Source organism: Phyllobates terribilis, unplaced genomic scaffold (assembly GCF_046119375.1).
Source record: "Phyllobates terribilis strain yellow unplaced genomic scaffold, ASM4611937v1 Scaffold_9__5_contigs__length_417890890, whole genome shotgun sequence".
In the NCBI taxonomy this organism is placed as follows: Eukaryota; Metazoa; Chordata; class Amphibia; order Anura; family Dendrobatidae; genus Phyllobates; species Phyllobates terribilis.
Window position 1 is genome coordinate 137,790,950 of NW_027362769.1, and position 12,345 is coordinate 137,803,294.

The window sequence follows — 12,345 nt, forward strand, 5'->3', positions numbered from 1 at the left end:
AAAGTGAGCTATGACATCACTTATGGTGAATGGTGGATCCTGTGTTATGTGCTGTATATAGAGATGTTATCAGTCATTGTACAGGAGGAGGAGGAGGTGAGCTGTGACATTACATGTTGTGAATACTGAATTTTGTGTTATCTATTGACATCATGAAAAGTCCTTTGTACAGTACAGGAGGTGTGAGTCTAGCGTAAGTGATCAATGGGAAAATTGCAAGATTTCAGGTTTTTTAGGCATAGATAGTTATGTTAAATGAAAAAAATACATTTCACATAAAGACCTGATTTAAACATTAGGTCATTTTCTGAGAACACATTCCTTTTTATAGTCCTCTTGAGATCGTTTTGCTCTAGGATTGTAAAATTGCCAGTTAATATAATTGTAGATGATTATATTTAACAAATTCTCTTTTTCTTCTATCTCTAGGATCCACATTCATCTGCAGTACACATGTCATACCAGTGAAGAACCAGGAAGGTGTAGCAATGATGTTCATCATTAATTTTGAGCATGTGACGAAAGTTGAAAGCCCAGGTTCCCCTGATAAAATAAGCCAAATCCTTCCAATCAAGGCAGAAAACCGTAAGTGACTAATCAAACATTAGAAATGTTCTCTCTAGTTTGATCAAGAAAGTCCTGCATGCTTTGGACCACCCGATGTTGGATTTTTTGGACCACAGGATGTTTTAATTATAGGAAATCTATCACCAGTCTCATACTTACCAATCTAAAGACAGCAGAAAATAGGGTCAGAGACCCTGATCTCAGCGCTTTGTCACTTACTGGGCTTGCTGTAGTTTTGATAAAAGCAACGTGCTGCAGCTCTGCTAGTCCTCTCAATGATGAACTCTATATAACTCAACCCTACCATTGATTGACTGTTTCTGCCTTCACTGTGTGAACAGAAAGCTACCAGTCAGTGTTGCGGGGAAAAGGATAGCCAAAATTTATGAATATGGAGGTCTACAAAGCAGGAGCTCATCATTGAGAGGACGAGCTGAGCTGCAGCAGATAAGTCATTTTAAGTCATAAGTCTGCAGCAAGAAGCCCAGAGGACATGACCCAGCTTTAGAAACCGGGTTTCTGTTCCTACTTTATGCTGTTCTCAGATGAGAAAGCAAAAACTTGGTGACAGCTAATTTTTCCTTCCTTAGGCCACGAACCTACTATCAGTATTCGGTCAGTTTTTTTTCTCAGGAGTGGGAGACAAAACCAGGAGTGGGTGATAAATGCAGAATTGGTGACTTGTTTCTATTATACCTTTTCTCTGATTGTTCCTCACCTGGTTTTGGCTCCCACTCCTGAGAAAAAATACTGACCGAATACTGACCAAATACTGATAGGGCCGTGGCCTAAGTCTACAATACTTGGTGGGCCCCAAAGACCAGGGCAGACTCATATCTCGCATATCATTCCCTTAACATAAAGGTAATGGGACCTGGAAGACTGATGTGGGTAAAGTAACACTTGGAGAATAAACTGTAATTAGGCTATGTGCCCACGATGCAGAAATGCTCCGGATTTTTTCCTGAGCGTTTCTGCATCTCACTGGCAGAAAAAACGCATGCTTATTGTACATGCGGATTGTACATGCGGATTGTACATGCGTTTTCCTGCCAGGGACATGCGGAAGTGAAGCGTTCTTCACATGCATTTCCGCATGCGGGTTGACAAGCGCTTTCCAAGCGATTTTAGCATCACTTGGAAAGTGCTTGTCAACTTGGTCACACTATATAAATCCATGCAACCGGCATGAATTTATATAGTGTGACCTTAAAGAATGGTAAAAAATAAAAAAATAAATGTATACTTACCCTCTGATGGCCCCCGGAGTCTTGATTCCCTCCGTCCAGCCTGCCGACAGCGGTAGAGTGAAGGACCTGCCGACGTCAGCGTCGCGTGACCCGTCACATGACTCTGACGTCAGCGCAGGTCCTTCATTCCATCGCGAACTGCAGCCAAGCAAGGAGGACGCACCGCGGGCCGCCGGAATGTAAGTATATATTTATTTTATTCTTTTTTTTACAGTTTTCTATGGTACCCAGATCCGGAGGAGAGTCTCCTCTTCTCTAGACCTGGGTACCATCCGCACATTAGTACGCATGGAATGCGAATCTACATATACAGTGATGCGTAATCCATGCGGTCTAATGCAAGTTAATAGTGGCAAAAACGCAGAGCTTCCGCTAAATAATTGGTTGTGCTGCGTTTTTTTCCGCAATGATAATCCGCAGCGGAAATGTCCGCAGCATGTGCACAGCACATGCAGATTATCATTGGGGAACATGGCAGACCTTCTACCATGCGTTTTTTAAGCGTTTCTGCAGCGTTTTTGCCACTGCGGAAATGCTTAAAAAACGCATCGTGGGCACACAGCCTTAAACTTCTTCAAAAAGTGTACCTTTACTGAGTCCTGGTCATCAGGTCAAAAGTGTCCACTTTTTGCTCTTTTTTTGGGTCCCCTGCTCTCCTGAGTATTCAGATTTTTGTTTTTTTTTAATCTGCCATACAGTTCCAGAGATATGGGCCTGTTTATTAAAAGTGCTAATATTTATGGTCCTTGCCAAGGGGGCATGGCTCAAAGGGCAATTATGCAAAGCAATCTAATGACACGCCCCCAGAGAATCCTAAGAGACACACCCAAAAATGAACAAAAGGGGAATAATCAGGAAAGCAGCAGGAATAAAATAAGATAGAAGTGACTATTTTTGTCCTGATGCCAGATTTTCTTTAAAGGGTTGGTATCAAACATATAAGCCATCGTTTATCCACAGTATTCGTGATAAATTGCTTATCATTGGGGGCCCCGTGTCTGGGGAATCCCATCAATCCCAAGAACGTAGCTCTGGAGTGCCCCATTTGAATCAAAAGATGGTCTTCATTCATTGGAGTCTATGTTTTAGACTGACTTACCTCTGGTTTCATTTAGCAGCATGTAATGCTTTATTTTTCCTGTAGGGGCGCTGCAAAGAAATTGACCAGTTCTCTTCAAATTGCTGAATAGGTTACAGCAGTAGCATGCTTCATAATCAGATTAGTAATCATTAGGCTAAGGTCACACCACCGTGTTTTCTCTCTTCCAAGAAAATCAGGCCGATTATGCTAATCACACTCTGATCAGGGTGTGATCAGAGTGTGATCAGGGTGCGATCAGAGTGTGATCAGGGTGTGATCAGGGTGTGATCAGAGTGTGATCAGGGTGTGATCAGAGTGTGATCAGGGTGTGATCAGAGTGTGATCAGGGTGTGATCAGGGTGTGATCAGGGTGTGATCAGAGTGTGATCAGGGTGTGATCAGGGTGTGATCAGGGTGTGATCAGGGTGTGATCAGAGTGTGATCAGGGTGTGATCAGGGTGTGATCAGGGTGTGATCAGAGTGTGATCAGGGTGTGATCAGAGTGTGATCAGGGTGTGATCAGGGTGTGATCAGGGTATGATCAGAGTGTGATCAGGGTATGATCAGGGTGTGATCAGAGTGTGATCAGGGTGTGATCAGGGTGTGATCAGGGTGTGATCAGAGTGTGATCAGGGTGTGATCAGGGTGTGATCAGGGTGTGATCAGGGTGTGATCAGAGTGTGATCAGGGTGTGATCAGGGTGTGATCAGAGTGTGATCAGGGTGTGATCAGGGTGTGATCAGAGTGTGATCAGGGTGTGATCAGAGTGTGATCAGGGTGTGATCAGAGTGTGATCAGAGTGTGATCAGGGTGTGATCAGAGTGTGATTAGGGTGTGATCAGGGTGTGATCAGGGTGTGATCAGAGTGTGATCAGGGTGTGATCAGAGTGTGATCAGGGTGTGATCAGAGTGTGATCAGGGTGTGATCAGGGTGTGATCAGGGTGTGATCAGGGTGTGATCAGGGTGTGATCAGGGTGTGATCAGAGTGTGATCAGGGTGTGATCAGGGTGTGATCAGAGTGTGATCAGGGTGTGATCAGGGTGTGATCAGGGTGTGATCAGAGTGTGATCAGGGTGTGATCAGAGTGTGATCAGGGTGTGATCAGAGTGTGATCAGAGTGTGATCAGGGTGTGATCAGAGTGTGATTAGGGTGTGATCAGGGTGTGATCAGGGTGTGATCAGAGTGTGATCAGGGTGTGATCAGAGTGTGATCAGGGTGTGATCAGGGTGTGATCAGGGTGTGATCAGGGTGTGATCAGGGTGTGATCAGAGTGTGATCAGGGTGTGATCAGGGTGTGATCAGGGTATGATCAGGGTGTGATCAGGGTGTGATCAGAGTGTGATCAGAGTGTGATCAGAGTGTGATCAGGGTGTGATCAGAGTGTGATTAGGGTGTGATCAGGGTGTGATCAGGGTGTGATCAGAGTGTGATCAGGGTGTGATCAGAGTATGATCAGGGTATGATCAGGGTGTGATCAGGGTGTAATACGATTTTCTCAGTTGAGGAGAAGATGGGAAAAAATGTTTCCATCTTCTCCATTCTGTCAGTCCGTGAAAAATCAGACCACATTAGGATGTCATCCCAGTGCTGTACGTTTTTTTTGACGGTCCCATTGACTTGCATTGCCAAGTGTGATCCAAATAGCGGAAGCAAATCGTGCATGCTGCAATTTTTTCCTTAGACAGACTCTGTCCGAGGAAAAAATTGGACATGTGCACGGCCCCATAGAATAACATTGATTGGAGTGCGATCTGTTATCTACTGTATATAGAGGTGTTATCAGTCATTGTACAGAAGGGGGAGTAGGGGAGCTGTGAAATCACCTATTATGAATGGTGGATTCTGTGTTATCTACTGTATATAGAGGTATTACCAGTCATTGTACAAGATCACACTTGGATCACACTTGGATCGAAAATACGGTCATCTGCATGAGCCCTTAGAAGAGCCTTTTAAGAAAAAGAAAATGTTAAAAATAGGATACCTTTCTTCCGCTCCAGTCACCTATTGAAAAAAATTATTGGAAAATCCAAAAAGCAAAAATTGTGCACGTCTGCATTTCTCCATTATTCTTTTCTTTTTCTTCAGTTTATTCATGAAGACCTTGTTTGCATTTATTACCCCTTCCCTATTTCTTTTACAGTGCTGCACTTAGGGCGATATCCACTTTTTGCTCAGCCGTTGTTTGACATGTGTAAGTGCTGAATTATTTTGCCGGGATCATGTTGTCTGAAATAGCAGTTCTGGTTTGTCTAAGTAGCTGAACAGTCGCTGATATCAGGGGCGGACCTACCGCCCCTGCAGCCCGTTCATTGAACGGGGGCCCCGAGGGGGCCCCTCCAGCCTCCATCAGGGCATGACTGTCCTGACTCCAGTATGGGGCCCGGCCGGTCGGGGCCCCCTCGGAGCCCCGTTGGGGCCCCCCTCTTGTGCGTCTCCTCATGGGGCCCCCGCAGGGCCGGCGTCAGCACCCGGCGCACCCGGGCAAATGCCGGGGCCCTGAGCAGGCAGGGGGGGGCCCTCACCGTCGGGCAGCCCGAGCGCTATGGGACCCGTGAGCGGAGGAGAGCAGTTTCAGCGACCGCTCCCCCCCAGCTTGCTCAGGGCCCCGGCACCCGGCACAATACTTACCTCTCCCCGTGCCTCCGCAGCAGCTCCTGCATCCTTCGCGGCTGCTGCACTGTGATGTCTCAGGTCAGAGGGCGCGGTGACGTCTTTACACCACGCTCTCTCCTGAGCAGTCACAGCGCAGAGCAGGAAGACGCCGGCGCTGGTGTGGAGTCCAGAGCAGCGGCAGCAGGTGAGACGTGAGGTGAGTATTTGATTTTTTTTTATTGTATGGAGGCCTGTGGCAGTATAATGGATCGGGGTCAGGTGGGAGTGTGTGACATCCTGCATGGGGCATTATAAGGGGGGGGGAGACATCCTGCATGGGGCATTATAAGGGAGGGGGGCGTGTGACATCCTGCATGGGGCATTATAAGGGAGGGTGGGTGTGACATTCTGCATGGGGCATTATAAGGAAGGGGGGGTCATCCTGCATGGGGCATTATAAGGGGGGGTGACATCCTGCATGGGGCATTATAAGGGAGGGGGGGGGTGTCATCCTGCATGGGGCATTATAAGGGGGGTGACATCCTATATGGGGGGGAACAGCCTGCATGGGGCATTATGTGGGGGGAACAGCCTGCATGGGGCATTATGTGGGGGGAACAGCCTGTGTGGGGCATTATGTGTGGGGAACAGCCTGCTTGGAGCGTTATATGGGGGCCAGTATTCTGTATGGAGCGTTATATGGGGGCCAGTATCCTGCATGGAGTGTTATGGGGGGGGCCAGTATCCTGCATGGAGCGTTATATGGGGGCCAGTATTCTGTATGGAGCGTTATATGGGGGTCAGTATCCTGTATGGATCGTTATTTGAGGGCCAGTATTCCGTATGGAGTGTTATATGGGGGCCAGTATCCTGTATGGAGTGTTATATGGGGGCCAGTATTCCGTATGGAGCGTTATATGGGGGCCTGTATTCTGTATGGAGCATTTTATGGGGGCCAGTATTCTGTATGGAGCATTATATGGGGGCCAGTATCCTGTATGGAGCGTTATATGGGGGCCAGTATTCTGTATGGAGCGTTATATGGGGGCCAGTATTCTGATGGAGCGTTATATGGGGCCAGTATTCTGTATGGAGCTTTAAATGGGGGCCAGTATCCTGTATGGAGCATTATATGGGAGCCAGTATTCTGTATGGAGCGTTATATGGGGGCCAGTATCCTGTATGGAGCATTATATGGGGACCAGTATCCTGTATGGAGCATTTTATGGGGGCCAGTATTCTGTATGGAGCATTTTATGGGGGCCAGTCTCCTGTATGGAGCATTTTATGGGGGCCAGTATACTGTGTGGAGCGATTTGCTGGTTTCTGAGCTATTGTGGAATTTACAATAGATATCACTAATGTAATGTAAGAAGTGAAATCTTTGCATTGTACTATATATATATTTCTCTTCGGTATCTGTGCATCATGAATCGTGGTATGTGTTAAAGGGGCCCACTGAGACTCTTTCGCCCGGGGCCTACAAAAACCTGGAGTCGGCCCTGGGCCCCCGGCCCCATGGTGAGCACTAAGCTCCGGGACATCTCAGCGCTGCTTTCCTCTGTGTAGCAGTGCAGCGCTGCTGCGGCAGCGCCTTCATGATTCTCATGACTTCCGGTCATGTGACGGCGCAGTCACATGGCCGGAAGTCAGGAGAACCTGGTGGCAGCGACGTGGACGAGCGCCAGGATTCTGCAGGGATCGCATGGGGGTAAGTATAACAAGTTTTATTTTTTTTAAATACAATTAATTAATGACACGCCCAAGGGATGGGGACTCGACGCCCCGGCCTTGCTGTTTGGTTTTGGGGGATGCCGCGGTGGCCGGCTCCCGGGGCCGTACCCTGGGGTCACTCTTAAAAGCAAGAAGGAATGGGGGAAAGGTGTATGGGATAGGGAAAGTTTGTGACGCCACCCGTGGTGTCTGGTGAGGATCACCAGCGCTGCTGCAGTCCTCTGAGGCCGGTGATCAGGCAGCTTAGTTGGTGCAACTTCTCTGGCTTCAGCAGACTGACCTCCTCACAGACTAGACTCTCTGTGGACTCCAGACTAGCTGTTCCAGACCTTAGACTGAACTGCCTAGCTCCACCTTCCCTATTTATATCCCTAACGGTCTCCCTCTGGTGGTCTGAGGTGGAAGGTGGAGGTGTGTGAATGCTATGAGGGCCTCTTGTGGAGGAATCTGTCCATGCACCCCTCTAGGATCTGTGGCACCAATGCGCAGCAGGGCGCCACATTAACTAGGAGTGGGGGGAATCAGAGATGCACGGGGGGATGAGAGATGCACGGGGGGGGGGATGAGATGCACCGGGGGGGTGAGATGCACGGGGGGGATGAGAGCTGCACATGGGGGGGATGAGAGCTGCACATGGGGGGATGAGAGCTGCACATGGGGGGGATGAGAGATGCACATGGGGGGGGGTGAGAGATGCACATGGGGGGGTTATGTTTACATAACATTGTTGCCCTATGAAGGGCGGGGAGTGGGGCCCCAAAAATTTCTTGCACAGGGGCCCACTACAGTCTGTGTCCACCCCTGGCCGGTATGACGATATAAATGTTTCAGGTAGAAGTAGTTAAACATTGCTGCGGACGGGACGCTGCTGAATGTGTATGTGCTGTCGGCTTTATAAACATCAGACTACAGGGATAGCAGCTTTGTGACCTTGCGCAGGAGGATGATTACCTTATTATATTGTGTCTTTAGCTTCCATGCTGACACTAAACCAGGAATAGAGAATTTAAGCAAACAGTACGAGGACCTGCGACCTCCAGGATTGTAACATTGGTTTACAAAACATGATAACGAATGGCCGCTATCCTTTTACTTACAGTGCCAATGTTTATGCCCTGGCTATTGTGCGAGACTGAGGTTGGCCATACACTACGGATTCTTTCCAGTTATTTCCTGCAACCCCATAGAGAATTAAAGGAGTGGCGTCCAACCTATTGCGCCATTTTGTAACAGTTCCCCGTCGGTAATAAGAATTCCTCAATCTGCCAATCGGTGCATCTCCCAGTGCAGGGGCACCGACCGATTAACAAGTTATCACCTGCCCACAGGATAGGTGATATCTTGTTTTCACCAGACAACCCTTTTAATATATATCTGTATAAGGGCTCGTGCAGATGATCATATTTTTCATCTGAATGTGATCCGACAAAACATCGGATCACACTCGGACCAATGTTATTCTATGGGGCTGTGCACATGTCTGATTTATTCCTCAAACAAAGCCATTTTGGGAAGCATGCCCAAGTTTGAGTCAATATTCGGATTGCACTCGACCAGGCAAGTCATTGAGTCCATCGAAACCATCAGACTGCGCTTGGATGACATCTGAGTGCGTCCGATTTCCAAGCACTGACACAATGGAGAAGATGGAGAAAAATCATTTCTTCATCTTCTCCATTGTGTCAGTGCGCGGAAATCTCCACATCCGAGAGAATCCTATCACACTATAATCCCACTCTGATCAGAGTTTGATCAGACTGTGATTTGAATAATTGACCCAATTCACTTGAATGAGAGAATATACGCTGGTGTGACCCTAGCCTAATACACATCTATAGGGCTCATTAAGATGACCAGATTTTCAGTCCTAGTGCTGTACGTGAAAAAAAAACAGACCAATGTTATTCAATGGGGCAGTGCAGATGAACGATTTTTTTTTTCCCTGACTGAATCCTCGTGTGAAAAAAAGTATATTGGATGTGACTCACCCATTCAAGTCTATGGGTGTACAAAAAAAAATGATGGAGACACGGCATAGCATCCTTTTATATGGATACATTGCAATTCTGTAGCATAGGAAACTGTAAATGGTCTTGTAAGTGATTAATAGCTGCTGTAAAAAATGGATTGTATATGGACTGTACACGGATGACAAGTGAGAAAAATAATAGTCAGTTTTTCTGGATCAAACCCTCAACGATTTTTATAAGTTTGTGCTCACCCGTCCATTCTTCTTGTTCGCCGCCCTCGCAGGGATCGCTGACAACTGCTGCTTTATGAATGTATAAAAATGACAGTTCAGATATCAAAGACGATCTGATAAACAGAAAAAGAAAAGCTATCACAGAGATAAAAGGTGCAGTTGTAGCAGGATGATACTTCAGTGATTTGTGATGATCTCGGGAAGAGAAAGTGTTCTCCGGACTGTTTTGAAGATTCGAGAGAAGAAATCATCACATCCTGTATCTTATTGAAAGCAAGAGTTCTCGTCTTTGATTTCCTGTGAAAGACAGTGACTGGAGCCAGTGTAATTTCTGTAGTATCTCTCTTTTAAAGCTTGAGTGAATACCATCTGGTCATGTACAGTTAGTAAATTATGCCCTTAGGATCACTAAAATGTTTTCTTCTCAGTGGTCTGGTTAATGCCTCCCAGTGCATCAGGTTTTGACACTGCTTCTTAAATGCTAAAAATGACATCCCTGAAGGCTACATTTCAAGTCTCTGCCTACAGCTCAGAATATCAGTGTCATAAAAAGCTGTATTAAAGTTTTCCTTGTTATGTCACTTTAACACTTAAAGTGGTAGTATCATGTAAACAGTAACTAAATCCAAAAAATAGTAATTCATTAATGTAATCAGCATCCATGTATCATTACATCTTTTGGACTAATTTAAAAACATTATCTTTCTGTTTAAGTCTATGGAAAAGACCTGCAAAAAATGTACAATCTGTACTATGATGCTTCTATAAATATGCTCCAACAACTGTACAACTGAGTGTGTATGGGCTCGTTTACATTGCATGACTTGAGACCGGAAACGACCTTGGATTATAGCCTCTTTTGACTGGCTGACAATGTTTCCATGCTACAGAATGATCGTTAATATGTTGTTATGTACACATAGGTTGTCATTGACAGTGGCAACACATGTGTTCTACACACATTGTTCTCGGCAGCACATATGTTCTACACACATTGTTCTCGGCAGCACATATGTTCTACACACATTGTTCTCGGCTTTACATGCGTTCTACACACATTGTTCTCAGCGGCACACGTGTTCTGCGCACATTGTTTTCTGAGGTACATGTGTTCTACACACATTGTTCTAGGCAGCACATATGTTCTACACACATTGTTCTCGGCAGCACATATGTTCTACACACATTGTTCTCGGCTTTACATGCGTTCTACACACATTGTTCTCAGCGGCACACGTGTTCTACGCACAATGTTTTCTGCGGTACATGTGTTCTACACACATTGTTCTAGGCAGCACATATGTTCTACATACATTGTTCTCGGCAGCACATATGTTCTACACACATTGTTCTCGTCGGCACATGTGTTCCACACACATTGTTCTCAGCAGTACATGTGTTCTACACACATTGTTCTCGGCAGCACATATGTTCTACACACATTGTTCTCAGCACTACATGTGTTCTACACACATTGTTCTCGGCAGTACATGTGTTCTACACACATTGTTCTCGGCGGTACATGTGTTCTACACATATTGTTCTCAGCAGCACACGTGTTCTACGCACATTGTTCTCTGCGGTACATGTGTTCTACACACATTGTTCTCGGCAGCACATATGTTCTACACACATTGTTCTCGGCAGCACACGTGTTTTACCCACATTGTTCTCGTCGGCACATGTGTTCCACACACATTGTTCTCGGCGGCACGTGTTCCACACACATTGTTCTCAGCGGTGCATGTGTTCCACATACATTATTCTCGGCGACACGTGTTCTACACACATTGTTCCCGGCGGCACATGTGTTCTACACACATTGTTCTCGGCAGCACATATGTTCTACACACATTGTTCTCAGTGGTGCATGTGTTCAACACACATTGTTCTCGGCGGCACATGTGTTCTACACACATTTTCTCTCGGCGGCACATGTGTTCACACATTGTACTTGGCGGCACATGTATTCTACACACATTGTTCTCAGCAGTACATGTGTTCTTGAATCTACACACATTGTTCTCGGCAGTACATGTGTTCTACACACATTGTTCTCGGCGGTACATGTGTTCTACACATATTGTTCTCAGCAGCACACGTGTTCTACGCACATTGTTCTCTGCGGTACATGTGTTCTACACACATTGTTCTCAGCATCACGTGTTCTACACACATTGTTCTCAGCATCACGTGTTCTACACACATTGTTCTCAGCATCACGTGTTCTAGACACATTGTTCTCAGCATCACGTGTTCTACACACAGTGTTCTCAGCATCACATGTGTTCTACACATTGTTCTCAGCGGCACATGTGTTCTTCACACACTGTTCTCGGCGGCACATGTGTTCTTCACACACTGTTCTCGGCGGCACATGTGTTGTACACACATTGTCCTCAGCAGCACGTGTAAAAAACTATTTGTTGTCAAAAATAGTTTTTAAGCAAGCTTAAAAATCATTTTGCAAGGTCGTTGGATTATTTGCAACCTGTTTACACCCGCTAATTATGAGGAAACAAGCGTTTCAAGGAACACCCTAAGTTATGCCACCATACAATGTCAACTAGCAGTGCTATACAGTGCTGATATAATAATACCATTATTCTCTTCACAATAGTGTCACATAGTAAACAGATAACAGAGCCATAGTGAATCTTGTAAACATAATACTGCCATATAGAACCTACATATTAGTGTCATACACTGAACAGAGCATGTCCGCATAGTGTAGGGCAATATTATGCTTATGTCAAGTGTTAACACACAACAGCCCGAGAGGTCACACAGAACCACCCGCCTTCCCTCTCCTGCATTCATTGGGAAAGCGCGCGGTGGGTGCTGGGCTGAGACGCACGGTGAAGCCCCACCCAAAGCCCATCAATCAGCGGGGAGCGCGTCACTGTGTCACGC

General features: G+C 46.2%; 1 protein-coding gene across 5 annotated transcripts in view; it reads left to right on the forward strand.

The window, feature by feature from the left end:
• Positions 1-12,345, forward strand: part of KCNH7 (potassium voltage-gated channel subfamily H member 7) — a 513,596-nt gene that overhangs the window by 262,207 nt on the left and 239,044 nt on the right. For all 5 annotated transcript variants that reach the window (XM_073647046.1, XM_073647048.1, XM_073647050.1 and 2 more), the window contains exon 3: positions 430-585. In XM_073647046.1, the coding sequence (XP_073503147.1) occupies positions 430-585 (156 nt within the window). The remainder of the gene's footprint in view (positions 1-429; positions 586-12,345) is intronic.